This window comes from Ictalurus punctatus, chromosome 14 (genome assembly GCF_001660625.3).
Source record: "Ictalurus punctatus breed USDA103 chromosome 14, Coco_2.0, whole genome shotgun sequence".
In the NCBI taxonomy this organism is placed as follows: domain Eukaryota; kingdom Metazoa; phylum Chordata; class Actinopteri; order Siluriformes; family Ictaluridae; genus Ictalurus; species Ictalurus punctatus.
In genome coordinates, this window is record NC_030429.2 from 61,574 (window position 1) to 86,733 (window position 25,160).

The window sequence follows — 25,160 nt, forward strand, 5'->3', positions numbered from 1 at the left end:
CAGTGACTTGACACCTACAGCCGACAACGCTACAAGCAGGGTTCATACCTGCACGAGAAAACCCCGTTGGATTTAGAGTACGAGGCCTTAACGTGATTTCAGGAAACACTAGGCTTTCTACCGGAGCGGACGGACGTGTTTGTCCGTGTTAGACCCTTCTTCAGCCACAACTTTGCAGTCTCGTTTATATTCTCAGGTTTCCGCACGTGGACGCCCTCATCAGTACATTTATTTCACTCAAGTGAATAGAGCCTTTACTAGTTTACATGAACACATTCGGACGACGTACTTTACGTCAAAGCATTTTCCAGGATAGAAAATTTGTTTTGCGCAAGCGTGTTCGATGAATGCCAATGTGCTTTCTTGCTCATCTGAATAGAGTTCCCTCTGCATTACGACGCAGTTTCATAACAGGCTTCAAGTTGCACAGGTGAAACCCCGGTGTAGTTCAAGTCCAGTGTCCTTTCCTCTCTGCAGTCGGGAAGATAGTGCCCACGAGTTAGTTGACACAGACAGTTGACATGCGTTGAGCAGGCATCGAGTTGCGTAGGGGAGACCCCAGTGCATTCCAAGTCCAGTGTCATTTTCTCTTGGCCATCAGAGAAAGGCAGCGTGATCCAAGACGTAAGAGCATTTCCTTGGTTCAGTTATGTTCTGATGGTTTATGTTGTGATGGTTTATGTAATGACTCATGAGCCAAGACTCAAGAGCATTGCTTGGTTCATTTATGTTGTGATGGTTTATGTTGTGATGGTTTATGTAATGACTTATGAGCCAAGACTTAAGAGCATTTGCTTGGTTCATTTATGTTGTGATGGTTTCTGTTTCGATCGTTTCAATGTGCCAACCTTGTTTCCGAGCCGTGACAGCGATTGAGCATGAGACAAGGCTTAACAGGGACTCCAAGGCTTATTTACGGGCTGTTCGCGCGTGTTCTGAACCTGTTTTGCATTACGCCCTTGCATTGCAAGCGTGTTCGATGAATGCCAATGTGCTTTCTTGCTCATCTGAATAGAGTTCCCTCTGCATTTCGACACAGTTTCATAACAGGCTTCAAGTTGCACAGGTTAAACCCCGGTGTAGTTCAAGTCCAGTGTCATTATCTCTTGGCCATCAGAGGAAGGGAGCATGAGTCATGACTGAAGAGCATTTGCTTGGTTCATTTATGTTGTGATGGTTTATGTTGTGATGGTTTATGTAATGACTTATGAGCCAAGTCTTAAGAGCATTGCTTGGTTCATTTATGTTGTGATGGTTTATGTAATGACTTATGAGGCAAGACTTAAGAGCATTCGCTTGGTTCATTTATGTTGTGATGGTTTATGCTCTGATGCTTCACGTAATGACTTATGAGGCAAGACTTAAGAGCATTTGCTTGGTTCATTCATGTTGTGATGGTTTCTGTTTTGATCGTTTCAATGTGCCAACCTTGTTTCCGAGCCGTGACAGCGATTGAGCATGAGACAAGGCTTAACAGGGACTCCAAGGCTTATTTACGGGCTGTTCGCGCGTGTTCTGAACCTGTTTAGCATTACGCCCTTGCATTGCGCAAGCGTGTTCGATGAATGCCAATGTGCTTTCTTGCTCATCTGAATAGAGTTCCCTCTGCATTTCGACACAGTTTCATAACAGGCTTCAAGTTGCACAGGTTAAACCCCGGTGTAGTTCAAGTCCAGTGTCATTATCTCTTGGCCATCAGAGGAAGGGAGCATGAGTCATGACTGAAGAGCATTTGCTTGGTTCATTTATGTTGTGATGGTTTATGTAATGACTTATGAGCCAAGTCTTAAGAGCATTGCTTGGTTCATTTATGCTCTGATGCTTCACGTAATGACTTATGAGGCAAGACTTAAGAGCATTTGCTTGGTTCATTCATGTTGTGATGGTTTCTGTTTCGATCGTTTCAATGTGCCAACCTTGTTTCTGAGCCGTGACAGCGATTGAGCATGAGACAAGGCTTAACAGCGACTCCAAGGCTTATTGACGGGCTGTTCGGGCGTGTTGTCAACCTTCCAAAGTGTCATTCGCCTTCTCACCCTCCGCCATGCTTTCCTCGTTAGTATAGTGGACAGTATCTCCGCCTGTCATGCGGAAGACCGGGGTTCGATTCCCCGACGGGGAGTCTCTTTTGCCTTACGCCCCACTGTATGAATGCCACCGGGCTTGTTTGCTCAGCCGACTGCGATTCTGTATGCCGTCAGCCATAGTTTCCATGCGACACATATACTCTACTTTTTCACATTTTTATGCTATTACCACACCAGATTAGATCACTCCGCTAAGAGACAGCTCTCCCGCTGCATGTGGCTGTATTCCACAGGGGAGAACAATACATTCTTCACCACAGGCTGCACGTCGTTATAAGTTTTGGGACACTGTGCCATGAACAAAGCAGCCCTTGCAGGTTGATTTAACGTGTTGCCAATTAAACAGTCTGTATGTGCCACTTGCTTTAAATAAACAGCAGGAGATTGAGCACCAGTGACTTGACACCTACAGCCGACAACGCTACAAGCAGGGTTCATACCTGCACGAGAAAACCCCGTTGGATTTAGAGTACGAGGCCTTAACGTGATTTAAGGAAACACTAGGCTTTCTACCGGAGTGGACGGACGTGTTTGTCCGTGTTAGACCCTTCTTCAGCCACAACTTTGCAGTCTCGTTTATATTCTCAGGTTTCCGCACGTGGACGCCCTCATCAGTACATTTATTTCACTCAAGTGAATAGAGCCTTTACTAGTTTACATGAACACATTCGGACGACGTACTTTACGTCAAAGCATTTTCCAGGATAGAAAATTTGTTTTGCGCAAGCGTGTTCGATGAATGCCAATGTGCTTTCTTGCTCATCTGAATAGAGTTCCCTCTGCATTACGACGCAGTTTCATAACAGGCTTCAAGTTGCACAGGTGAAACCCCGGTGTAGTTCAAGTCCAGTGTCCTTTCCTCTCTGCAGTCGGGAAGATAGTGCCCACGAGTTAGTTGACACAGACAGTTGACATGCGTTGAGCAGGCATCGAGTTGCGTAGGGGAGACCCCAGTGCATTCCAAGTCCAGTGTCATTTTCTCTTGGCCATCAGAGTAAGGCAGCGTGATCCAAGACGTAAGAGCATTTCCTTGGTTCAGTTATGTTCTGATGGTTTATGTTGTGATGGTTTATGTAATGACTCATGAGCCAAGACTCAAGATCATTGCTTGGTTCATTTATGTTGTGATGGTTTATGTTGTGATGGTTTATGTAATGACTTATGAGCCAAGACTTAAGAGCATTCGCTTGGTTCATTTATGTTGTGATGGTTTATGCTCTGATGCTTCATGTAATGACTTATGAGGCAAGACTTAAGAGCATTTGCTTGGTTCATTCATGTTGTGATGGTTTCTGTTTTGATCGTTTCAATGTGCCAACCTTGTTTCCGAGCCGTGACAGCGATTGAGCATGAGACAAGGCTTAACAGGGACTCCAAGGCTTATTTACGGGCTGTTCGCGCGTGTTCTGAACCTGTTTTGCATTACGCCCTTGCATTGCGCAAGCGTGTTCGATGAATGCCAATGTGCTTTCTTGCTCATCTGAATAGAGTTCCCTCTGCATTTCGACACAGTTTCATAACAGGCTTCAAGTTGCACAGGTTAAACCCCGGTGTAGTTCAAGTCCAGTGCCATTATCTCTTGGCCATCAGAGGAAGGGAGCATGAGTCATGACTGAAGAGCATTTGCTTGGTTCATTTATGTTGTGATGGTTTATGTTGTGATGGTTTATGTAATGACTTATGAGCCAAGTCTTAAGAGCATTGCTTGGTTCATTTATGTTGTGATGGTTTATGTAATGACTTATGAGGCAAGACTTAAGAGCATTCGCTTGGTTCATTCATGTTGTGATGGTTTATGCTCTGATGCTTCACGTAATGACTTATGAGGCAAGACTTAAGAGCATTTGCTTGGTTCATTCATGTTGTGATGGTTTCTGTTTCGATCGTTTCAATGTGCCAACCTTGTTTCCGAGCCGTGACAGCGATTGAGCATGAGACAAGGCTTAACAGCGACTCCAAGGCTTATTGACGGGCTGTTCGGGCGTGTTGTCAACCTTCCAAAGTGTCATTCACCTTCTCACCCTCCACCAAGCTTTCCTCGTTAGTATAGTGGACGGGATCTCCGCCTGTCACGCGGAAGACCGGGGTTCGATTCCCCGACGGGGAGTCTCTTTTGCCTTACGCCCCACTGTATGAATGCCACGGGGCTTGTTTGCTCAGCCGACTGCGATTCTGTATGCCGTCAGCCACAGTTTCCATGCGACACATATACTCTACTTTTTCACATTTTTATGCTATTACCACACCAGATTAGATCACTCCGCTAAGAGACAGCTCTCCCGCTGCATGTGGCTGTATTCCACAGGGGAGAACAATACATTCTTCACCACAGGCTGCACGTCGTTATAAGTTTTGGGACACTGTGCCATGAACAAAGCAGGCCTTGCAAGTGGATTTAACGTGTTGCCAATTAAACAGTCTGTATGTGCCACTTGCTTTAAATAAACAGCAGGAGATTGAGCACCAGTGACTTGACACCTACAGCCGACAACGCTACAAGCAGGGTTCATACCTGCACGAGAAAACCCCGTTGGATTTAGAGTACGAGGCCTTAACGTGATTTCAGGAAACACTAGGCTTTCTACCGGAGCGGACGGACGTGTTTGTCCGTGTTAGACCCTTCTTCAGCCACAACTTTGCAGTCTCGTTTATATTCTCAGGTTTCCGCACGTGGACGCCCTCATCAGTACATTTATTTCACTCAAGTGAATAGAGCCTTTACTAGTTTACATGAACACATTCGGACGACGTACTTTACGTCAAAGCATTTTCCAGGATAGAAAATTTGTTTTGCGCAAGCGTGTTCGATGAATGCCAATGTGCTTTCTTGCTCATCTGAAAAGAGTTCCCTCTGCATTACGACGCAGTTTCATAACAGGCTTCAAGTTGCACAGGTGAAACCCCGGTGTAGTTCAAGTCCAGTGTCCTTTCCTCTCTGCAGTCGGGAAGATAGTGCCCACGAGTTAGTTGACACAGACAGTTGACATGCGTTGAGCAGGCATCGAGTTGCGTAGGGGAGACCCCAGTGCATTCCAAGTCCAGTGTCATTTTCTCTTGGCCATCAGAGAAAGGCAGCGTGATCCAAGACGTAAGAGCATTTCCTTGGTTCAGTTATGTTCTCATGGTTTATGTTGTGATGGTTTATGTAATGACTCATGAGCCAAGACTCAAGAGCATTGCTTGGTTCATTTATGTTGTGATGGTTTATGTTGTGATGGTTTATGTAATGACTTATGAGCCAAGACTTAAGAGCATTTGCTTGGTTCATTTATGTTGTGATGGTTTCTGTTTCGATCGTTTCAATGTGCCAACCTTGTTTCCGAGCCGTGACAGCGATTGAGCATGAGACAAGGCTTAACAGGGACTCCAAGGCTTATTTACGGGCTGTTCGCGCGTGTTCTGAACCTGTTTTGCATTACGCCCTTGCATTGCAAGCGTGTTCGATGAATGCCAATGTGCTTTCTTGCTCATCTGAATAGAGTTCCCTCTGCATTTCGACACAGTTTCATAACAGGCTTCAAGTTGCACAGGTTAAACCCCGGTGTAGTTCAAGTCCAGTGTCATTATCTCTTGGCCATCAGAGGAAGGGAGCATGAGTCATGACTGAAGAGCATTTGCTTGGTTCATTTATGTTGTGATGGTTTATGTTGTGATGGTTTATGTAATGACTTATGAGCCAAGTCTTAAGAGCATTGCTTGGTTCATTTATGTTGTGATGGTTTATGTAATGACTTATGAGGCAAGACTTAAGAGCATTCGCTTGGTTCATTTATGTTGTGATGGTTTATGCTCTGATGCTTCACGTAATGACTTATGAGGCAAGACTTAAGAGCATTTGCTTGGTTCATTCATGTTGTGATGGTTTCTGTTTTGATCGTTTCAATGTGCCAACCTTGTTTCCGAGCCGTGACAGCGATTGAGCATGAGACAAGGCTTAACAGGGACTCCAAGGCTTATTTACGGGCTGTTCGCGCGTGTTCTGAACCTGTTTAGCATTACGCCCTTGCATTGCGCAAGCGTGTTCGATGAATGCCAATGTGCTTTCTTGCTCATCTGAATAGAGTTCCCTCTGCATTTCGACACAGTTTCATAACAGGCTTCAAGTTGCACAGGTTAAACCCCGGTGTAGTTCAAGTCCAGTGTCATTATCTCTTGGCCATCAGAGGAAGGGAGCATGAGTCATGACTGAAGAGCATTTGCTTGGTTCATTTATGTTGTGATGGTTTATGTAATGACTTATGAGCCAAGTCTTAAGAGCATTGCTTGGTTCATTTATGCTCTGATGCTTCACGTAATGACTTATGAGGCAAGACTTAAGAGCATTTGCTTGGTTCATTCATGTTGTGATGGTTTCTGTTTCGATCGTTTCAATGTGCCAACCTTGTTTCTGAGCCGTGACAGCGATTGAGCATGAGACAAGGCTTAACAGCGACTCCAAGGCTTATTGACGGGCTGTTCGGGCGTGTTGTCAACCTTCCAAAGTGTCATTCGCCTTCTCACCCTCCGCCATGCTTTCCTCGTTAGTATAGTGGACAGTATCTCCGCCTGTCACGCGGAAGACTGGGGTTCGATTCCCCGACGGGGAGTCTCTTTTGCCTTACGCCCCACTGTATGAATGCCACCGGGCTTGTTTGCTCAGCCGACTGCGATTCTGTATGCCGTCAGCCATAGTTTCCATGCGACACATATACTCTACTTTTTCACATTTTTATGCTATTACCACACCAGATTAGATCACTCCGCTAAGAGACAGCTCTCCCGCTGCATGTGGCTGTATTCCACAGGGGAGAACAATACATTCTTCACCACAGGCTGCACGTCGTTATAAGTTTTGGGACACTGTGCCATGAACAAAGCAGCCCTTGCAGGTTGATTTAACGTGTTGCCAATTAAACAGTCTGTATGTGCCACTTGCTTTAAATAAACAGCAGGAGATTGAGCACCAGTGACTTGACACCTACAGCCGACAACGCTACAAGCAGGGTTCATACCTGCACGAGAAAACCCCGTTGGATTTAGAGTACGAGGCCTTAACGTGATTTAAGGAAACACTAGGCTTTCTACCGGAGTGGACGGACGTGTTTGTCCGTGTTAGACCCTTCTTCAGCCACAACTTTGCAGTCTCGTTTATATTCTCAGGTTTCCGCACGTGGACGCCCTCATCAGTACATTTATTTCACTCAAGTGAATAGAGCCTTTACTAGTTTACATGAACACATTCGGACGACGTACTTTACGTCAAAGCATTTTCCAGGATAGAAAATTTGTTTTGCGCAAGCGTGTTCGATGAATGCCAATGTGCTTTCTTGCTCATCTGAATAGAGTTCCCTCTGCATTACGACGCAGTTTCATAACAGGCTTCAAGTTGCACAGGTGAAACCCCGGTGTAGTTCAAGTCCAGTGTCCTTTCCTCTCTGCAGTCGGGAAGATAGTGCCCACGAGTTAGTTGACACAGACAGTTGACATGCGTTGAGCAGGCATCGAGTTGCGTAGGGGAGACCCCAGTGCATTCCAAGTCCAGTGTCATTTTCTCTTGGCCATCAGAGTAAGGCAGCGTGATCCAAGACGTAAGAGCATTTCCTTGGTTCAGTTATGTTCTGATGGTTTATGTTGTGATGGTTTATGTAATGACTCATGAGCCAAGACTCAAGATCATTGCTTGGTTCATTTATGTTGTGATGGTTTATGTTGTGATGGTTTATGTAATGACTTATGAGCCAAGACTTAAGAGCATTCGCTTGGTTCATTTATGTTGTGATGGTTTATGCTCTGATGCTTCATGTAATGACTTATGAGGCAAGACTTAAGAGCATTTGCTTGGTTCATTCATGTTGTGATGGTTTCTGTTTTGATCGTTTCAATGTGCCAACCTTGTTTCCGAGCCGTGACAGCGATTGAGCATGAGACAAGGCTTAACAGGGACTCCAAGGCTTATTTACGGGCTGTTCGCGCGTGTTCTGAACCTGTTTTGCATTACGCCCTTGCATTGCGCAAGCGTGTTCGATGAATGCCAATGTGCTTTCTTGCTCATCTGAATAGAGTTCCCTCTGCATTTCGACACAGTTTCATAACAGGCTTCAAGTTGCACAGGTTAAACCCCGGTGTAGTTCAAGTCCAGTGCCATTATCTCTTGGCCATCAGAGGAAGGGAGCATGAGTCATGACTGAAGAGCATTTGCTTGGTTCATTTATGTTGTGATGGTTTATGTTGTGATGGTTTATGTAATGACTTATGAGCCAAGTCTTAAGAGCATTGCTTGGTTCATTTATGTTGTGATGGTTTATGTAATGACTTATGAGGCAAGACTTAAGAGCATTCGCTTGGTTCATTCATGTTGTGATGGTTTATGCTCTGATGCTTCACGTAATGACTTATGAGGCAAGACTTAAGAGCATTTGCTTGGTTCATTCATGTTGTGATGGTTTCTGTTTCGATCGTTTCAATGTGCCAACCTTGTTTCCGAGCCGTGACAGCGATTGAGCATGAGACAAGGCTTAACAGCGACTCCAAGGCTTATTGACGGGCTGTTCGGGCGTGTTGTCAACCTTCCAAAGTGTCATTAACCTTCTCACCCTCCGCCATGCTTTCCTCGTTAGTATAGTGGACGGGATCTCCGCCTGTAACGCGGAAGACCGGGGTTCGATTCCCCGACAGGGAGTCTCTTTTGCCTTACGCCCCACTGTATGAATGCCACGGGGCTTGTTTGCTCAGCCGACTGCGATTCTGTATGCCGTCAGCCATAGTTTCCATGCGACACATATACTCTACTTTTTCACATTTTTATGCTATTACCACACCAGATTAGATCACTCCGCTAAGAGACAGCTCTCCCGCTGCATGTGGCTGTATTCCACAGGGGAGAACAATACATTCTTCACCACAGGCTGCACGTCGTTATAAGTTTTGGGACACTGTGCCATGAACAAAGCAGCCCTTGCAGGTTGATTTAACGTGTTGCCAATTAAACAGTCTGTATGTGCCACTTTGCTTTAAATAAACAGCAGGAGATTGAGTACCAGTGACTTGACACCTACAGCCGACAACGCTACAAGCAGGGTTCATACCTGCACGAGAAAACCACGTTGGATTTAGAGTACGAGGCCTTAACGTGATTTAAGGAAACACTAGGCTTTCTACCGGAGCGGACGGACGTGTTTGTCCGTGTTAGACCCTTCTTCAGCCACAACTTTGCAGTCTCGTTTATATTCTCAGGTTTCCGCACGTGGACGCCCTCATCAGTACATTTATTTCACTCAAGTGAATAGAGCCTTTACTAGTTTACATGAACACATTCGGACGACGTACTTTACGTCAAAGCATTTTCCAGGATAGAAAATTTGTTTTGCGCAAGCGTGTTCGATGAATGCCAATGTGCTTTCTTGCTCATCTGAATAGAGTTCCCTCTGCATTACGACGCAGTTTCATAACAGGCTTCAAGTTGCACAGGTGAAACCCCGGTGTAGTTCAAGTCCAGTGTCCTTTCCTCTCTGCAGTCGGGAAGATAGTGCCCACGAGTTAGTTGACACAGACAGTTGACATGCGTTGAGCAGGCATCGAGTTGCGTAGGGGAGACCCCAGTGCATTCCAAGTCCAGTGTCATTTTCTCTTGGCCATCAGAGTAAGGCAGCGTGATCCAAGACGTAAGAGCATTTCCTTGGTTCAGTTATGTTCTGATGGTTTATGTTGTGATGGTTTATGTAATGACTCATGAGCCAAGACTCAAGAGCATTGCTTGGTTCATTTATGTTGTGATGGTTTATGTTGTGATGGTTTATGTAATGACTTATGAGCCAAGACTTAAGAGCATTCGCTTGGTTCATTTATGTTGTGATGGTTTATGCTCTGATGCTTCATGTAATGACTTATGAGGCAAGACTTAAGAGCATATTACATTAATTTACATTAATTTCTTCTAATCTCTATACTTTAAAATTATTTACCTTACGTTATACAAATATAACTGACACCACGTTAAATAAAACAATCGTAACGTTGCGCTGTCGCAAATTTGATCTGTATTCTATTTTGTTTTTTTGTTTTTACAAAACATCCGCGACTAGCTTGTAGCCTGTAGCCCGCTAGCATCACCTACCGCTAGCCTTGTTTACGTTTCACATTTCTCACTTACCGCTGTTCTGTTTTTTAAAAAAACAAATAAACAAATATGTCTGCTGTCTCTCCGGTTTTGAGTGCAGATGAGGACTCGCTTGAGCTTCACATGGTGCGGCTGGAACTGGAGGATGTGGAGAAGCAGATCCGCGGCCTACTCGACAAGCAGGCCCAGCTGCTGGAGCGACAAACTGCGCTGGAAACATCTTGTGCCTCTGCTCACATATCCAAGGTAAGCACACAGCGTGGTATTTCCACTCCCAGCCCCTCTACGCCGTGTGTTTCTCTGTGCAGGGACCGTGCACCTAGGACTTTCCCAGCCGTGGTCTCCGTAACGCCAGCGCCAACACACCTCGGGCCTTGGGTAAACCAGCGGCGAAAGGCGCGGGCTGGACCTTCTCCACCTCCAGTGTTCGAGATTCCAACCAGGAACCGCTTCGCCCCTCTCCGCCAGACCAGACCCAACACTGTGATCATCGGGGACTCCATTGTGCGGAACGTCCGTGTAGCCTCATCTAAAGGTAAGGTGCGCACACACTGTTTTTCTGGTGCTTGTGTCCTTGATGTCGCTGCGCAGGTATCCGGGATCCTGAAGAAAGACGAGCGCATTGGAGCGGTTGTGCTGCACGCGGGGACGAACGACACCAGGCTGCGGCAGACGGAGGTGCTGAAGAGGGACTTCTCCAGCCTGATCGAGACGGTACGAGGCAGATCACCTACCGCGAAGATCATCGTCTCTGGACCTCTTCCCACATACAGACGTGGAGCAGAAAAGTTCAGTAGACTTCTAGCATTAAATGATTGGTTAGTCTCTTGGTGTAATGAGCAGAATCTGGTGTTTGTCAATAACTGGAATCTGTTCTGGGAGCGTCCTAGGTTGTTTCGTCCTGATGGCCTGCACCCCAGCAGCCTTGGAGCGGAACTGCTTTCAGACAACATTTCCAAGGCGCTACACTCCAAGTGACTGCCTATCGTAAGTACATCTTCCAATAATAACATTCAGTATAATCAATGTTCAACTAAAAATTCGGAAAAGGTAATACATACTATAGAGACTGTGTCTGTTCCCCGAGCTATTCAAATATATAGAAAATCTCGGAAACTCGATCTTCGTAACCTAATTAACATAAAATTAAATCATATTGAATGCACAGCCAGCACTTTTGATCTGAGGCTAGGACTATTAAACATTAGATCTCTTGCGTCTAAGGCTCTTATTGTTAACGACATCATTACTGATCAGGAATGTAATTTAATGTGTTTAACGGAAACTTGGATTAAACCAAATGAGTACATAGCCTTAAATGAAGCCAGTCCTCCTGGATACAGTTATGTACATCAGCCTCGTTCAGCTGGTAGAGGAGGAGGTGTTGGACTCATCCATAGTCAAAATCTAGTCGTCACACAAAAACCTAAGCATAAATTTAATTCTTTTGAAATTCTTTATACCAGTATAAGTTATGTAGCCACAAAAAATAAGTCAATTCCTCTAATTATTATTTACAGACCCCCAGGGCCATATACTGAATTTCTTAGTGAATTTGCAGACTTTGTCTCAAACCTGGTTGTGTCTGTAGATAAAGCATTAATCGTCGGAGACTTTAATATTCATTTTGATAACCTGGAAGACCCTCTAAGAATAGCGGTTGTGTCCATCTTAGATTCAGTAGGGATTAATCAGAATGTAATCGGGCCTACTCATAATGGTGGTCACACTCTTGACCTCATACTAACATACGGACTAAGTATAGAAAATATTATCATTTTTCCGCAGTCTGAAGTTGTCTCAGACCATTATCTTATCTCGTTCATAATACGTATTGATCATAATATTTCCACCTCGTCTCGCTACCGTGTAAAACGTACCTACACTTCAGCTACTGCACCAAGCTTCATAAATAACCTCGCAGAAACATCAATTAGATTTGGATCACCGTCAGATCACACAGAACTCGATCAGGCGACTGAAAGCTTGGAGTCAACACTCCGCTACACGCTAGATAGAGTGGCTCCACTCAAAAGGAAAATAATTAGAGGAAAAAAATTAGCACCCTGGTATACCGATCAAACGCGAACCTTAAAACAGACAACTCGGCAATTAGAACGTAAATGGCGTCAAACCAAACTGGTGATATTTCAAATAGCATGGAAGGAGAGCCTACTGAAATATAGGAAATCTCTTGGCGATGCTAGAAAAATCTATTTCTCCACCTTAATAGGAGACAACAAAAACAATTCTAGATTCCTTTTCAACACAGTAGCAAAATTAACTAGGAATAAAACCACTACAGAGAGAAACACTCAATCATTACATAGCAGTGAAGATTTCATGAAATTTTTCAATGATAAGGTTGAAAATATTAGACGTGAAATACAGGCCATTAAATTAAAACTGGACAGTACTGTAACAAACCCATTACATGACAGTGTAGCAATATCAGATCAATGTTTAGAGTGTTTTGCTCCGCTTAGAGAGACCGAACTAGCTACATTAATCTCTTCAGCAAATTCATCAACTTGCATACTAGATCCCGTACCTACATGTTTGTTTAAACAGATTGGTCCAGTAGTAATTGAGCCACTTCTAAATATAATCAATTCTTCCCTAAGCAGTGGCTATGTACCTAAATCACTTAAATTAGCAGTTATTAAACCCTTGATTAAAAAACCTGATCTTGACCCGTCTCAATTGTCCAGCTATAGACCAATATCAAATCTCCCCTTCATCTCTAAGATTTTAGAAAAGGTTGTAGCAAAGCAGTTATGCTCGTACCTAGACAGGAATAACATTCATGAAATGTATCAGTCAGGATTTAGACCTCATCATAGCACAGAGACAGCGTTAGTTAAAGTAGTAAATGACCTTCTACTGACTTACGATCAGGGTTGTGTCTCGCTGCTTGTGTTACTCGACCTTACTGCAGCTTTTGATACTATAGATCACACTATTCTCCTTGATAGATTAGAAAATGTTGTTGGTATTAAGGGAACAGTCCTCTCCTGGCTCAGGTCTTATCTGACCGATCGTTATCAGTTCGTAGATGTAAATGGTGAATTCTCCATGCGTACTGAGGTTACTTTTGGAGTTCCACAGGGTTCTGTTTTAGGCCCACTGCTCTTTACTTTATATATGCTACCCCTAGGTCAAATTATTCGTAAACATGGAATTAGCTTCCACTGTTATGCTGATGATACACAGTTGTATGTTTCAGCGAAGCCAGAGGACAGACATAAGCTTAGTAAAGTTGAGGATTGTGTAAAGGACATTAGACATTGGATGTTAATTAACTTCCTTCTGCTTAATTCTGATAAAACAGAAATACTTTTATTAGGCCCACGTGTAGCTAGAAGTATCCTTTCTGATCACATGGTTACTCTGGATGGTCTTTCTGTTTCATCATGTGCAGCAGTTAAAGACCTTGGAGTGATTATTGACTCCAGCCTATCATTTGATGCTCATGTAGATAATATTACTAGGATAGCCTTCTTTCATCTCAGAAATATTTCTAAAATAAGAAACATATTGTCACTACATGATGCGGAAATACTAGTTCATGCATTCGTCACCTCTAGATTAGATTACTGTAATGCCATACTGTCTGGATGTTCCAGTAGGAATATAAATAAGCTCCAATTAGTCCAGAATGCAGCTGCTAGAGTCCTAACTAGAACTAGAAGATACGACCATATCACACCGATATTATCCACACTGCATTGGCTCCCAGTAAAATCTCGCATTAATTATAAAATACTCTTATTAACCTATAAAGCACTAAACGGTCTCGCGCCACAATATCTAAGCGACCTTTTGGTTTTATATGATCCGCCACGCCTACTTAGATCAAAAGATGCAGGCTATCTGACGGTACCTCGAATAGTGAAGGCTACAGCAGGGGGAAGAGCTTTCTCTTATAGGGCCCCACAGTTATGGAACAGTCTTCCTATTAGTGTTCGGGACTCAGACACAGTCTCAGTGTTTAAGTCTAAGCTTAAAACGTATTTGTTTACTCAAGCCTACCCTGACTAGATTCTGTTCTACTTTCTCCCTCTCTCCTTTCGCCGAGCCCCACACGAATTTATGGAGATACTAGAGATCCAGATCCTTTCTGCCTCTGGATGGAGCTCAAATCTTCTTTAATTCCAGACTGCTGGGACTACGGCTGCTCTTAACACCATACAGACTTCATATAAATCCATAATGAACTTTTTCACAATATCTGTTGTTACCCAGATGAGGATGGGTTCCCTTCTGAGTCGGGTTCCTCTCAAGGTTTCTTCCTCTTAAAACATCTTAGGGAGTTTTTCCTTGCCACCGTCGCCACTCAGTGGCTTGCTCAGTTGGGATAAATTCACACCTTTAATATCTGTATACCGTGTTGATATTTCTGTAAAGCTGCTTTGAGACAATGTCTATTGTAAAAAGCGCTATACAAATAAAATTGAATTGAATTGAATTGAATTGAAGAGCATTTGCTTGGTTCATTTATGTTGTGATGGTTTATGTTGTGATGGTTTATGTAATGACTTATGAGCCAAGTCTTAAGAGCATTGCTTGGTTCATTTATGTTGTGATGGTTTATGTAATGACTTATGAGGCAAGACCTAAGAGCATTCGCTTGGTTCATTCATGTTGTGATGGTTTATGCTCTGATGCTTCACGTAATGACTTATGAGGCAAGACTTAAGAGCATTTGCTTGGTTCATTCATGTTGTGATGGTTTCTGTTTCGATCGTTTCAATGTGCCAACCTTGTTTCCGAGCCGTGACAGCGATTGAGCATGAGACAAGGCTTAACAGCGACTCCAAGGCTTATTTACGGGCTGTTCGGGCGTGTTGTCAACCTTCCAAAGTGTCATTCGCCTTCTCACCCGCCGCCACGCTTTCCTCGTTAGTATAGTGGACAGTATCTCCGCCTGTCACGCGGAAGACCGGGGTTCGATTCCCCGACGGGGAGTCTCTTTTGCCTTACGCTCCACTGTATGAATGCCACGGGGCTTGTTTGCTCAGCCGACTGCGATTCTGTATGCCGTCAGCCACAGTTTCCATGCGACACATATACTCTACTTTTTCACATTTTTATGCTATTACCACACCAGATTAGATCACTCCGCTAAGAGACAGCTCTCCCGCTGCATGTGGCTGTATTCCACAGGGGAGAACAATACATTCTTCACCACAGGCTGCACGTCGTTATAAGTTTTGGGACACTGTGCCATGAACAAAGCAGCCCTTGCAGGTTGATTTAACGTGTTGCCAATTAAACAGTCTGTATGTGCCACTTGCTTTAAATAAACAGCAGGAGATTGAGCACCAGTGACTTGACACCTACAGCCGACAACGCTACAAGCAGGGTTCATACCTGCACGAGAAAACCCCGTTGGATTTAGAGTACGAGGCCTTAACGTGATTTAAGGAAACACTAGGCTTTCTACCGGAGCGGACGGACGTGTTTGTCCGTGTTAGACCCTTCTTCAGCCACAACTTTGCAGTCTCGTTTATATTCTCAGGTTTCCGCACGTGGACGCCCTCATCAGTACATTTATTTCACTCAAGTGAATAGAGCCTTTACTAGTTTACATGAACACATTCGGACGACGTACTTTACGTCAAAGCATTTTCCAGGATAGAAAATTTGTTTTGCGCAAGCGTGTTCGATGAATGCCAATGTGCTTTCTTGCTCATCTGAATAGAGTTCCCTCTGCATTACGACGCAGTTTCATAACAGGCTTCAAGTTGCACAGGTGAAACCCCGGTGTAGTTCAAGTCCAGTGTCCTTTCCTCTCTGCAGTCGGGAAGATAGTGCCCACGAGTTAGTTGACACAGACAGTTGACATGCGTTGAGCAGGCATCGAGTTGCGCAGGGGAGACCCCAGTGCATTCCAAGTCCAGTGTCATTTTCTCTTGGCCATCAGAGTAAGGCAGCGTGATCCAAGACGTAAGAGCATTTCCTTGGTTCAGTTATGTTCTGATGGTTTATGTTGTGATGGTTTATGTAATGACTCATGAGCCAAGACTCAAGAGCATTGCTTGGTTCATTTATGTTGTGATGGTTTATGTTGTGATGGTTTATGTAATGACTTATGAGCCAAGACTTAAGAGCATTCGCTTGGTTCATTTATGTTGTGATGGTTTATGCTCTGATGCTTCATGTAATGACTTATGAGGCAAGACTTAAGAGCATTTGCTTGGTTCATTCATGTTGTGATGGTTTCTGTTTTGATCGTTTCAATGTGCCAACCTTGTTTCCGAGCCGTGACAGCGATTGAGCATGAGACAAGGCTTAACAGGGACTCCAAGGCTTATTTACGGGCTGTTCGCGCGTGTTCTGAACCTGTTTTGCATTACGCCCTTGCATTGCGCAAGCGTGTTCGATGAATGCCAATGTGCTTTCTTGCTCATCTGAATAGAGTTCCCTCTGCATTTCGACACAGTTTCATAACAGGCTTCAAGTTGCACAGGTTAAACCCCGGTGTAGTTCAAGTCCAGTGTCATTATCTCTTGGCCATCAGAGGAAGGGAGCATGAGTCATGACTGAAGAGCATTTGCTTGGTTCATTTATGTTGTGATGGTTTATGTTGTGATGGTTTATGTAATGACTTATGAGCCAAGTCTTAAGAGCATTGCTTGGTTCATTTATGTTGTGATGGTTTATGTAATGACTTATGAGGCAAGACTTAAGAGCATTCGCTTGGTTCATTTATGTTGTGATGGTTTATGCTCTGATGCTTCACGTAATGACTTATGAGGCAAGACTTAAGAGCATTTGCTTGGTTCATTCATGTTGTGATGGTTTCTGTTTCGATCGTTTCAATGTGCCAACCTTGTTTCCGAGCCGTGACAGCGGTTGAGCATGAGACAAGGCTTAACAGGGACTCCAAGGCTTATTTACGGGCTGTTCGGGCGTGTTGTCAACCTTCCAAAGTGTCGTTCGCCTTCTCACCCGCCGCCACGCTTTCCTCGTTAGTATAGTGGACAGTATCTCCGCCTGTCACGCGGAAGACCGGGGTTCGATTCCCCGACGGGGAGTCTCTTTTGCCTTACGCCCCACTGTATGAATGCCACGGGGCTTGTTTGCTCAGCCGACTGCGATTCTGTATGCCGTCAGCCACAGTTTCCATGCGACACATATACTCTACTTTTTCACATTTTTATGCTATTACCACACCAGATTAGATCACTCCGCTAAGAGACAGCTCTCCCGCTGCATGTGGCTGTATTCCACAGGGGAGAACAATACATTCTTCACCACAGGCTGCACGTCGTTATAAGTTTTGGGACACTGTGCCATGAACAAAGCAGCCCTTGCAGGTTGATTTAACGTGTTGCCAATTAAACAGTCTGTATGTGCCACTTGCTTTAAATAAACAGCAGGAGATTGAGCACCAGTGACTTGACACCTACAGCCGACAACGCTACAAGCAGGGTTCATACCTGCACGAGAAAACCACGTTGGATTTAGAGTACGAGGCCTTAACGTGATTTAAGGAAACACTAGGCTTTCTACCGGAGCGGACGGACGTGTTTGTCCGTGTTAGACCCTTCTTCAGCCACAACTTTGCAGTCTCGTTTATATTCTCAGGTTTCCGCACGTGGACGCCCTCATCAGTACATTTATTTCACTCAAGTGAATAGAGCCTTTACTAGTTTACATGAACACATTCGGACGACGTACTTTTTACGTCAAAGCATTTTCCAGGATAGAAAATTTGTTTTGCGCAAGCGTGTTCGATGAATGCCAATGTGCTTTCTTGCTCATCTGAATAGAGTTCCCTCTGCATTACGACGCAGTTTCATAACAGGCTTCAAGTTGCACAGGTGAAACCCCGGTGTAGTTCAAGTCCAGTGTCCTTTCCTCTCTGCAGTCGGGAAGATAGTGCCCACGAGTTAGTTGACACAGACAGTTGACATGCGTTGAGCAGGCATCGAGTTGCGTAGGGGAGACCCCAGTGCATTCCAAGTCCAGTGTCATTTTCTCTTGGCCATCAGAGTAAGGCAGCGTGATCCAAGACGTAAGAGCATTTCCTTGGTTCAGTTATGTTCTGATGGTTTATGTTGTGATGGTTTATGTAATGACTCATGAGCCAAGACTCAAGAGCATTGCTTGGATCATTTATGTTGTGATGGTTTATGTTGTGATGGTTTATGTAATGACTTATGAGCCAAGACTTAAGAGCATTCGCTTGGTTCATTTATGTTGTGATGGTTTATGCTCTGATGCTTCATGTAATGACTTATGAGGCAAGACTTAAGAGCATTTGCTTGGTTCATTCATGTTGTGATGGTTTCTGTTTTGATCGTTTCAATGTGCCAACCTTGTTTCCGAGCCGTGACAGCGATTGAGCATGAGACAAGGCTTAACAGGGACTCCAAGGCTTATTTACGGGCTGTTCGCGCGTGTTCTGAACCTGTTTTGCATTACGCCCTTGCATTGCGCAAGCGTGTTCGATGAATGCCAATGTGCTTTCTTGCTCATCTGAATAGAGTTCCCTCTGCATTTCGACACAGTTTCATAACAGGCTTCAAGTTGCACAGGTTAAACCCCGGTGTAGTTCAAGTCCAGTGTCATTATCTCTTGGCCATCAGAGGAAGGGAGCATGAGTCATGACTGAAGAGCATTTGCTTGGTTCATTTATGTTGTGATGGTTTATGTTGTGATGGTTTATGTAATGACTTATGAGCCAAGTCTTAAGAGCATTGCTTGGTTCATTTATGTTGTGATGGTTTATGTAATGACTTATGAGGCAAGACCTAAGAGCATTCGCTTGGTTCATTCATGTTGTGATGGTTTATGCTCTGATGCTTCACGTAATGACTTATGAGGCAAGACTTAAGAGCATTTGCTTGGTTCATTCATGTTGTGATGGTTTCTGTTTCGATCGTTTCAATGTGCCAACCTTGTTTCCGAGCCGTGACAGCGATTGAGCATGAGACAAGGCTTAACAGGGACTCCAAGGCTTATTGACGGGCTGTTCGGGCGTGTTGTCAACCTTCCAAAGTGTCGTTCGCCTTCTCACCCGCCGCCACGCTTTCCTCGTTAGTATAGTGGACAGTATCTCCGCCTGTCACGCGGAAGACCGGGGTTCGATTCCCCGACGGGGAGTCTCTTTTGCCTTACGCCCCACTGTATGAATGCCACGGGGCTTGTTTGCTCAGCCGACTGCGATTCTGTATGCCGTCAGCCACAGTTTCCATGCGACACATATACTCTACTTTTTCACATTTTTATGCTATTACCACACCAGATTAGATCACTCCGCTAAGAGACAGCTCTCCCGCTGCATGTGGCTGTATTCCACAGGGGAGAACAATACATTCTTCACCACAGGCTGCACGTCGTTATAAGTTTTGGGACACTGTGCCATGAACAAAGCAGGCCTTGCAGGTTGATTTAACGTGTTGCCAATTAAACAGTCTGTATGTGCCACTTGCTTTAAATAAACAGCAGGAGATTGAGCACCAGTGACTTGACACCTACAGCCGACAACGCTACAAGCAGGGTTCATACCTGCACGAGAAAACCCCGTTGGATTTAGAGTACGAGGCCTTAACGTGATTTAAGGAAACACTAGGCTTTCTACCGGAGCGGACGGACGTGTTTGTCCGTGTTAGACCCTTCTTCAGCCACAACTTTGCAGTCTCGTTTATATTCTCAGGTTTCCGCACGTGGACGCCCTCATCAGTACATTTATTTCACTCAAGTGAATAGAGCCTTTACTAGTTTACATGAACACATTCGGACGACGTACTTTACGTCAAAGCATTTTCCAGGATAGAAAATTTGTTTTGCGCAAGCGTGTTCGATGAATGCCAATGTGCTTTCTTGCTCATCTGAATAGAGTTCCCTCTGCATTACGACGCAGTTTCATAACAGGCTTCAAGTTGCACAGGTGAAACCCCGGTGTAGTTCAAGTCCAGTGTCCTTTCCTCTCTGCAGTCGGGAAGATAGTGCCCACGAGTTAGTTGACACAGACAGTTGACATGCGTTGAGCAGGCATCGAGTTGCGTAGGGGAGACCCCAGTGCATTCCAAGTCCAGTGTCATTTTCTCTTGGCCATCAGAGTAAGGGAGCGTGATCCAAGACGTAAGAGCATTTCCTTGGTTCAGTTATGTTCTGATGGTTTATGTTGTGATGGTTTATGTAATGACTCATGAGCCAAGACTCAAGAGCATTGCTTGGTTCATTTATGTTGTGATGGTTTATGTTGTGATGGTTTATGTAATGACTTATGAGCCAAGACTTAAGAGCATTCGCTTGGTTCATTTATGTTGTGATGGTTTATGCTCTGATGCTTCATGTAATGACTTATGAGGCAAGACTTAAGAGCATTTGCTTGGTTCATTCATGTTGTGATGGTTTCTGTTTTGATCGTTTCAATGTGCCAACCTTGTTTCCGAGCCGTGACAGCGATTGAGCATGAGACAAGGCTTAACAGGGACTCCAAGGCTTATTTACGGGCTGTTCGCGCGTGTTCTGAACCTGTTTTGCATTACGCCCTTGCATTGCGCAAGCGTGTTCGATGAATGCCAATGTGCTTTCTTGCTCATCTGAATAGAGTTCCCTCTGCATTTCGACACAGTTTCATAACAGGCTTCAAGTTGCACAGGTTAAACCCCGGTGTAGTTCAAGTCCAGTGTCATTATCTCTTGGCCATCAGAGGAAGGGAGCATGAGTCATGACTGAAGAGCATTTGCTTGGTTCATTTATGTTGTGATGGTTTATGTTGTGATGGTTTATGTAATGACTTATGAGCCAAGTCTTAAGAGCATTGCTTGGTTCATTTATGTTGTGATGGTTTATGTAATGACTTATGAGGCAAGACTTAAGAGCATTCGCTTGGTTCATTTATGTTGTGATGGTTTATGCTCTGATGCTTCACGTAATGACTTATGAGGCAAGACTTAAGAGCATTTGCTTGGTTCATTCATGTTGTGATGGTTTCTGTTTCGATCGTTTCAATGTGCCAACCTTGTTTCCGAGCCGTGACAGCGGTTGAGCATGAGACAAGGCTTAACAGGGACTCCAAGGCTTATTTACGGGCTGTTCGGGCGTGTTGTCAACCTTCCAAAGTGTCGTTCGCCTTCTCACCCGCCGCCACGCTTTCCTCGTTAGTATAGTGGACAGTATCTCCGCCTGTCACGCGGAAGACCGGGGTTCGATTCCCCGACGGGGAGTCTCTTTTGCCTTACGCCCCACTGTATGAATGCCACGGGGCTTGTTTGCTCAGCCGACTGCGATTCTGTATGCCGTCAGCCACAGTTTCCATGCGACACATATACTCTACTTTTTCACATTTTTATGCTATTACCACACCAGATTAGATCACTCCGCTAAGAGACAGCTCTCCCGCTGCATGTGGCTGTATTCCACAGGGGAGAACAATACATTCTTCACCACAGGCTGCACGTCGTTATAAGTTTTGGGACACTGTGCCATGAACAAAGCAGCCCTTGCAGGTTGATTTAACGTGTTGCCAATTAAACAGTCTGTATGTGCCACTTGCTTTAAATAAACAGCAGGAGATTGAGCACCAGTGACTTGACACCTACAGCCGACAACGCTACAAGCAGGGTTCATACCTGCACGAGAAAACCACGTTGGATTTAGAGTACGAGGCCTTAACGTGATTTAAGGAAACACTAGGCTTTCTACCGGAGCGGACGGACGTGTTTGTCCGTGTTAGACCCTTCTTCAGCCACAACTTTGCAGTCTCGTTTATATTCTCAGGTTTCCGCACGTGGACGCCCTCATCAGTACATTTATTTCACTCAAGTGAATAGAGCCTTTACTAGTTTACATGAACACATTCGGACGACGTACTTTTTACGTCAAAGCATTTTCCAGGATAGAAAATTTGTTTTGCGCAAGCGTGTTCGATGAATGCCAATGTGCTTTCTTGCTCATCTGAATAGAGTTCCCTCTGCATTACGACGCAGTTTCATAACAGGCTTCAAGTTGCACAGGTGAAACCCCGGTGTAGTTCAAGTCCAGTGTCCTTTCCTCTCTGCAGTCGGGAAGATAGTGCCCACGAGTTAGTTGACACAGACAGTTGACATGCGTTGAGCAGGCATCGAGTTGCGTAGGGGAGACCCCAGTGCATTCCAAGTCCAGTGTCATTTTCTCTTGGCCATCAGAGTAAGGCAGCGTGATCCAAGACGTAAGAGCATTTCCTTGGTTCAGTTATGTTCTGATGGTTTATGTTGTGATGGTTTATGTAATGACTCATGAGCCAAGACTCAAGAGCATTGCTTGGATCATTTATGTTGTGATGGTTTATGTTGTGATGGTTTATGTAATGACTTATGAGCCAAGACTTAAGAGCATTCGCTTGGTTCATTTATGTTGTGATGGTTTATGCTCTGATGCTTCATGTAATGACTTATGAGGCAAGACTTAAGAGCATTTGCTTGGTTCATTCATGTTGTGATGGTTTCTGTTTTGATCGTTTCAATGTGCCAACCTTGTTTCCGAGCCGTGACAGCGATTGAGCATGAGACAAGGCTTAACAGGGACTCCAAGGCTTATTTACGGGCTGTTCGCGCGTGTTCTGAACCTGTTTTGCATTACGCCCTTGCATTGCGCAAGCGTGTTCGATGAATGCCAATGTGCTTTCTTGCTCATCTGAATAGAGTTCCCTCTGCATTTCGACACAGTTTCATAACAGGCTTCAAGTTGCACAGGTTAAACCCCGGTGTAGTTCAAGTCCAGTGTCATTATCTCTTGGCCATCAGAGGAAGGGAGCATGAGTCATGACTGAAGAGCATTTGCTTGGTTCATTTATGTTGTGATGGTTTATGTTGTGATGGTTTATGTAATGACTTATGAGCCAAGTCTTAAGAGCATTGCTTGGTTCATTTATGTTGTGATGGTTTATGTAATGACTTATGAGGCAAGACCTAAGAGCATTCGCTTGGTTCATTCATGTTGTGATGGTTTATGCTCTGATGCTTCACGTAATGACTTATGAGGCAAGACTTAAGAGCATTTGCTTGGTTCATTCATGTTGTGATGGTTTCTGTTTCGATCGTTTCAATGTGCCAACCTTGTTTCCGAGCCGTGACAGCGATTGAGCATGAGACAAGGCTTAACAGGGACTCCAAGGCTTATTTACGGGCTGTTCGGGCGTGTTGTCAACCTTCCAAAGTGTCGTTCGCCTTCTCACCCGCCGCCACGCTTTCCTCGTTAGTATAGTGGACAGTATCTCCGCCTGTCACGCGGAAGACCGGGGTTCGATTCCCCGACGGGGAGTCTCTTTTGCCTTACGCCCCACTGTATGAATGCCACGGGGCTTGTTTGCTCAGCCGACTGCGATTCTGTATGCCGTCAGCCACAGTTTCCATGCGACACATATACTCTACTTTTTCACATTTTTATGCTATTACCACACCAGATTAGATCACTCCGCTAAGAGACAGCTCTCCCGCTGCATGTGGCTGTATTCCACAGGGGAGAACAATACATTCTTCACCACAGGCTGCACGTCGTTATAAGTTTTGGGACACTGTGCCATGAACAAAGCAGGCCTTGCAGGTTGATTTAACGTGTTGCCAATTAAACAGTCTGTATGTGCCACTTGCTTTAAATAAACAGCAGGAGATTGAGCACCAGTGACTTGACACCTACAGCCGACAACGCTACAAGCAGGGTTCATACCTGCACGAGAAAACCCCGTTGGATTTAGAGTACGAGGCCTTAACGTGATTTAAGGAAACACTAGGCTTTCTACCGGAGCGGACGGACGTGTTTGTCCGTGTTAGACCCTTCTTCAGCCACAACTTTGCAGTCTCGTTTATATTCTCAGGTTTCCGCACGTGGACGCCCTCATCAGTACATTTATTTCACTCAAGTGAATAGAGCCTTTACTAGTTTACATGAACACATTCGGACGACGTACTTTACGTCAAAGCATTTTCCAGGATAGAAAATTTGTTTTGCGCAAGCGTGTTCGATGAATGCCAATGTGCTTTCTTGCTCATCTGAATAGAGTTCCCTCTGCATTACGACGCAGTTTCATAACAGGCTTCAAGTTGCACAGGTGAAACCCCGGTGTAGTTCAAGTCCAGTGTCCTTTCCTCTCTGCAGTCGGGAAGATAGTGCCCACGAGTTAGTTGACACAGACAGTTGACATGCGTTGAGCAGGCATCGAGTTGCGTAGGGGAGACCCCAGTGCATTCCAAGTCCAGTGTCATTTTCTCTTGGCCATCAGAGTAAGGGAGCGTGATCCAAGACGTAAGAGCATTTCCTTGGTTCAGTTATGTTCTGATGGTTTATGTTGTGATGGTTTATGTAATGACTCATGAGCCAAGACTCAAGAGCATTGCTTGGTTCATTTATGTTGTGATGGTTTATGTTGTGATGGTTTATGTAATGACTTATGAGCCAAGACTTAAGAGCATTCGCTTGGTTCATTTATGTTGTGATGGTTTATGCTCTGATGCTTCATGTAATGACTTATGAGGCAAGACTTAAGAGCATTTGCTTGGTTCATTCATGTTGTGATGGTTTCTGTTTTGATCGTTTCAATGTGCCAACCTTGTTTCCGAGCCGTGACAGCGATTGAGCATGAGACAAGGCTTAACAGGGACTCCAAGGCTTATTTACGGGCTGTTCGCGCGTGTTCTGAACCTGTTTTGCATTACGCCCTTGCATTGCGCAAGCGTGTTCGATGAATGCCAATGTGCTTTCTTGCTCATCTGAATAGAGTTCCCTCTGCATTTCGACACAGTTTCATAACAGGCTTCAAGTTGCACAGGTTAAACCCCGGTGTAGTTCAAGTCCAGTGTCATTATCTCTTGGCCATCAGAGGAAGGGAGCATGAGTCATGACTGAAGAGCATTTGCTTGGTTCATTTATGTTGTGATGGTTTATGTTGTGATGGTTTATGTAATGACTTATGAGCCAAGTCTTAAGAGCATTGCTTGGTTCATTTATGTTGTGATGGTTTATGTAATGACTTATGAGGCAAG

At 44.6% G+C, this 25,160-nt stretch overlaps 1 protein-coding gene and 7 non-coding genes across 9 annotated transcripts; all 8 read left to right on the plus strand.

Annotated features, from left to right (window-relative positions):
* Positions 1–2,050: 2,050 nt before the first annotated feature.
* Positions 2,051–2,122, plus strand: trnad-guc (transfer RNA aspartic acid (anticodon GUC)). The gene has a single exon. It is a non-coding gene; the product is annotated as a tRNA-Asp (tRNA).
* Positions 2,123–6,601: 4,479 nt separating this feature from the next.
* Positions 6,602–6,673, plus strand: trnad-guc (transfer RNA aspartic acid (anticodon GUC)). Its single transcript has one exon. It is a non-coding gene; the product is annotated as a tRNA-Asp (tRNA).
* Positions 6,674–10,280: 3,607 nt separating this feature from the next.
* On the plus strand, positions 10,281–14,662 carry LOC128634973 (uncharacterized). Of its 2 annotated transcripts, XM_053685962.1 has the most exons (3): positions 10,281–10,970; positions 11,073–11,169; positions 14,224–14,662. In XM_053685962.1, the coding sequence occupies exons 1-2, from the start codon at positions 10,306–10,308 to the stop codon at positions 11,158–11,160; spliced, it is 753 nt and encodes a 250-aa protein (XP_053541937.1). In that variant the 5' UTR covers positions 10,281–10,305; the 3' UTR covers positions 11,161–11,169; positions 14,224–14,662. The 2 variants fall into 2 exon arrangements, with proteins under 2 accessions (XP_053541937.1, XP_053541936.1); XM_053685961.1 differs by having other exon boundaries at positions 10,281–11,169; positions 14,224–14,660.
* Positions 14,663–15,078: 416 nt separating this feature from the next.
* On the plus strand, positions 15,079–15,150 carry trnad-guc (transfer RNA aspartic acid (anticodon GUC)). The gene has a single exon. It is a non-coding gene; the product is annotated as a tRNA-Asp (tRNA).
* A 2,000-nt stretch (positions 15,151–17,150) lies between these two features.
* Positions 17,151–17,222, plus strand: trnad-guc (transfer RNA aspartic acid (anticodon GUC)). Its single transcript has one exon. It is a non-coding gene; the product is annotated as a tRNA-Asp (tRNA).
* Positions 17,223–19,224: 2,002 nt separating this feature from the next.
* On the plus strand, positions 19,225–19,296 carry trnad-guc (transfer RNA aspartic acid (anticodon GUC)). Its single transcript has one exon. It is a non-coding gene; the product is annotated as a tRNA-Asp (tRNA).
* A 2,000-nt stretch (positions 19,297–21,296) lies between these two features.
* trnad-guc (transfer RNA aspartic acid (anticodon GUC)) lies at positions 21,297–21,368 on the plus strand. Its single transcript has one exon. It is a non-coding gene; the product is annotated as a tRNA-Asp (tRNA).
* Positions 21,369–23,370: 2,002 nt separating this feature from the next.
* Positions 23,371–23,442, plus strand: trnad-guc (transfer RNA aspartic acid (anticodon GUC)). Its single transcript has one exon. It is a non-coding gene; the product is annotated as a tRNA-Asp (tRNA).
* The last annotated feature ends 1,718 nt before the right edge of the window (positions 23,443–25,160 follow it).